The 4,280-nt window shown below is 38.3% G+C and overlaps 1 protein-coding gene across 1 annotated transcript; it reads left to right on the top strand.

The window, feature by feature from the left end:
• The first annotated feature begins 642 nt into the window (after window positions 1–642).
• Window positions 643–4,162, top strand: IFNG (interferon, gamma). Its single transcript, XM_009081327.1, has 4 exons — window positions 643–765; window positions 2,784–2,852; window positions 3,217–3,396; window positions 4,037–4,162. The coding sequence occupies exons 1-4, from the start codon at window positions 643–645 to the stop codon at window positions 4,160–4,162; spliced, it is 498 nt and encodes a 165-aa protein (XP_009079575.1).
• Window positions 4,163–4,280: the final 118 nt, after the last annotated feature.

Here is a 4,280-nt window from a genome sequence, read left to right as displayed (position 1 = left end):
GAGGTGAAGAAGGAGAAAGCAGAAGAAATGCACTTCAAGCATGGAAAGAATGCAATGGTGTTTCTCAAGAGGACAGCAGTAGGAAGAATGTTTAAATCTCTAAGTGACTCTGAAGAATGCTGTGGAATCTCAGCAGTTACTTTAAAAGAACACCAGAAATGAGTTGACTGTTATACTGACCCTTTAACCACAAGGTGCGATTTTTTTTTTTCAGATAGTGTGTAAGAATATGCTTGAGCCACAATGCACACTCCTTGATCTGTATCATAATTTCCCCCTTTTCCCACACCACGTGTAAAAGAAACTTCAGAACCTGCCACGTAAATGTTACCCATTGACGAACCACTGAAAATTTTTCCAGGACCATGCTTTAACAAAGATGCTTTCGAGGGATTCCCTTGATTAGCCAAAAAAATGAAGGGTTCTTATCTAACACTATCTTGTCTAAATATACACAGCCTGTGCTGACGAAATAAAAAAATTTCAAGACCAGGTATAAATACCACTGACAGGCAGATGAAATTCAGTCGTCTACTTTCTTCTAATAGAAGATTTAACTATTAGAAGCTGAAGTTCACTGCTCTTATAACTGGCAAGTCCCAGAACTCATCTGAGCAGTTTAACTAAACCATCACCAAGAAAATGACTTTCCAGACCTACAGCTTGTTTGTTCTGTCTGTCATCCTGTGTTGTTTTGGACATGTTGAAAATAGACTAAATCTGCATCAACTTCAAAATGATATAGACAAACTGAAAGCTGACTTTGTAAGTATAGTCTTCTCCTGCATTTCTCTTCTTCTTCTGCTTGTGCTTTAGGTATAGTCCAAACTTGAGCTTTACTTGACATACTCAATATGTACCAATAGAGGGTAATCATGGAAAAAATATCTTGGCTATACCTATTTTTGAACAAGAATATAGACAATTTCTTTGGTTTTGCTAAGCTCTTTCATTAACCTGATTCAGATTTTCAGTAGTCATAGTTATTGCAGCAGTTTGCATTTATTTCAGGGATGCTTTTTCTTTTATGAGAGATTGTGTTAGCTCAATTCAACCTTTGATTAGATGCAATGTTTTATAACAAGAAATCTTATTGCAGTTTATGGTGAATTAATGAATATTCAATTCTGATTAAATGGAACCTGCTGACTTCCTATACTAATGTTAGTAATGTTAATGGGGATTTAATATTAATTATACATATATATAAACCATATATATTGATATTGTTTATATTGTTATATATAACAATATGAACAAAATGGAGATGAACATTTGCTTTAACAATGCATCTGCTACTTATTATTAGTTGCAATAGTGTGTTGCCTACTGCTTATTCTTTTGCATCCTCCAGTCATTCTGCTTCCATATCTGTGACTATGATTTGGCATGGAAATGTGATCTGGCATGGAAATGTAATCTGGCATGATATTCCTTTTTTTCAGATAGAATTTTGGTAACTTGATAACTGTGATGTTAATTCACCTATCTTCTTCCAAGAGGCATTAAATTAGTTCACAGTTGTATTCAGCTGGAATTAGTCATAGAGATAGTAGATCTACAATAGAGTCACTTCTAATTAACAGCCTTTATTTTCAAAATATTTTTTTGTTGGGGTTTTTCCCCTTAAACACGTGAAAGCAACTGCAACAGTGTGCTCGAACTTTCAGCTCTGATTTTGTCATAATTTTGTACATATGAAAGTTGAAATTCGGTAGTGAAAGAGCCACCCTGAAGTGGTAAAGCCTTGTGTGATACTTCAGTGTTTGCAAATTGATAGGAAACTGGCTGCAAAATTGGCATTATGCCTTAAATTTGTCATTAGCAGAGATCAGAAACAGTCTCACTAGAATATATATATGTAGCTCTGTTGAAGAGATGCCAGGCCATGGTGAGCTTTTTGCACTGACATTAAAACTCCAGTCCACAGCAAGTTCTTCCCAGCTTTCAGAAGAACAAAACAAAGTTTGGCAATATGCTCAGCATAGGGAGCCAATCAGCCTAGGAAGTTTTTCTCAGCCTGAAAGTTTTCCCTTTGTACTCTCTCTACTTAAATTACTGAGCAGATAAAAGAAGGAAATAGAGACTGTTGTATACAAAGGAAAAAAAAAAAAGAGAAAAAAAAAAAGACACACAGAAGAGGAAATGATTCGGTTTGTCTTTCCTTGGTAGAATTGTATCACTCTTTGTTTCCGAGAATCTGACACAGTGTGTGGCTAACATTTGATGCTAAAATACATTCCTGTGAGCCTCTCAGTAGCCCACTAATCTTGCATATCCCCATTCATGACTGTGCTACTGAGCTATTCTCCAGTTCTACAAACTACAGTTTCATAGTAGTATTAGTTTGTTCTCGCTCTATATGAGATTTTTCTGAGACTGGATGAATTTAAGGGACAGACTACATACTGCTGGACTTTGACTTACCAGAAAACATGCCAAGATTAAACTTCACAATTTTCTAGCCAGTTGTTGTGTTTATGAGCTTCTATTTTCATCTGTCAATAGCAAAACTTGCAAGGAGCATTTGGGAAAAGGGATGTGCTAGACATCTCTATTCAGATGAGTTAGAGCAGGATAAAATATTGAAAAGCAGACTAATGCCATTTCTGATACTAACAGCCATGCAACAGGATTTGGTGCTTAGAGAAATGAAAGCATGGTGATAGTTATAAGCCAGTTGTGCAAAAATCTGGATTTTGCTGCTCATTTGAATAGAAAACACAATTTTGCCTTGTGATAAGTACTGTTGGTATAATAGATAAGTTTGTTCTTTGTTGCAGAACTCAAGTCATTCAGATGTAGCTGATGGTGGACCTATCTTTACGGGGAGACTGTCAAGCTGGACAGAGGTGAGTCAGAATCAGATATTACAAAGCATCTCAGGCATTCTGCTGGGCACTTTGGGACAAAGTAACTCCCAGAACCAGTGTAATTAGTCAGGAGAGAACAAACATGAACAGAGTTCCCTTTGGTAGCTTGGAAATGAAAAAAAAAATCCCCGTAAAAATGTTTCCTATAAGGATCAAGGTGCTTTACACTGCACCATGAACTGCTCCTGAGGTAGAGTCAAGCCCAGGAGATGAGTTGCAGCATTTTCTTTAACATCCTGTTTCAAGTGGCAGTGAGAACCCCTGCAAGCTTTGTTTTAGTTTCATTCATTTCCCTGCTGATGGGCACTCACAAACCTTTCTTTCTCCTTACATTTTTCGACAGAGAAATGAAAAAAGGATCATCCTGAGCCAGATTCTTTCCATGTACTTGAAAATGTTTGAAAACACTGACAAGACAAAGGCCCATGTCAGGAACATCTCTGAGGAGCTCTATACACTGAAAGAAAGCCTTTCTGATGGCTCAAAGAAGGCAGAAGATCTCAAGGACCTGACAAAGCTTCAGGTAACGTTCTTCCTTTGCCTCCAAGTCTCATGACATTATATTTTCCAGTTGTGATCTGAGTGTGATTCAAGCCAGTAGTGCTTCAGTAACCCATCTGCTAACCCCTCTCTAGCTTGATTCACACTGGAAAACCTAATGCTTACAGTGGCAGGGGCTGCTGTGTGTCTACAGCGTGGGAGAGACTCTTGAGTCTGCTGCAGTCTGGCACAGAGCTGCTGGCAGCACTGCCACATGGTCTGCCCACCAGAGCTGCCACTGACACAGCAGTTTGTGGTTTAGAAATTGGGCAGGAAAGCTGTGCCCAGCTATGACATGCTCTATGGCTTTGCAGGCACTTGGCTTATCAAGTGAGTGTGATGGCACAAACCACTGAGTTCTGCAGAGATCTGTAGACAATACCTCAGTAGAGTTAGCTGCTTGTAGCAACAAGTTGGTTCATTAGTGGCATGTTGCAAAATAGCACAGACTATGAAAAACAGGGAGCCATGAAAGTGGCTATTTGTTGCAGGAATTAGGTAGTAGAGTGTTTGGAAACTGCAGATGTCCTTCTGGTTTACCCTGTTAGCAGGGTAGCCTGTGGGATGTGATCAGTAAACAGCTCTTGGCATGACTTTTATTCCATTTTCTTTACTTAAAACAGATGACTGACTTGAAAATCCAACGCAAAGCTGTGAGTGAGCTGTTCAGCGTCTTACAAAAACTGGGGGATGTTTCAAGCTCTCACAACAGGCAAAGAAGGCAGTTTCAGAGGAGGTGCAGATGCTAAAGCCATCCTAATGATCTTTTGCACTGAGTTACTGTGCAAATCTTGTTGTCATGCAATTTTTTTAATTTCAGTCTTTCTATTGGTTTTTTTATACATTTATTTATTAATATTTAAGTAT

This window comes from Acanthisitta chloris, unplaced genomic scaffold (assembly GCF_000695815.1).
Source record: "Acanthisitta chloris isolate BGI_N310 unplaced genomic scaffold, ASM69581v1 scaffold31488, whole genome shotgun sequence".
Taxonomy (NCBI): domain Eukaryota; kingdom Metazoa; phylum Chordata; class Aves; order Passeriformes; family Acanthisittidae; genus Acanthisitta; species Acanthisitta chloris.
The sequence above is the reverse complement of the archived record's forward strand: the minus strand, read 5'-3'. Positions and strand labels throughout refer to the sequence as shown.

What these genes read in the sequence shown, in the direction of transcription:
- IFNG (XM_009081327.1), top strand. Translation starts at nt 643, where the DNA reads ATGACTTTCCAGACCTACAGCTTGTTTGTTCTGTCTGTCATCCTGTGT. An exon ending in GACTGTCAAGCTGGACAGAG is followed by an intron (nt 2,853 to 3,216) that starts GTGAGTCAGAAT and finishes ATTTTTCGACAG; the next exon opens with AGAAATGAAAAAAGGATCAT. An exon ending in AGGACCTGACAAAGCTTCAG is followed by an intron (nt 3,397 to 4,036) that starts GTAACGTTCTTC and finishes TACTTAAAACAG; the next exon opens with ATGACTGACTTGAAAATCCA.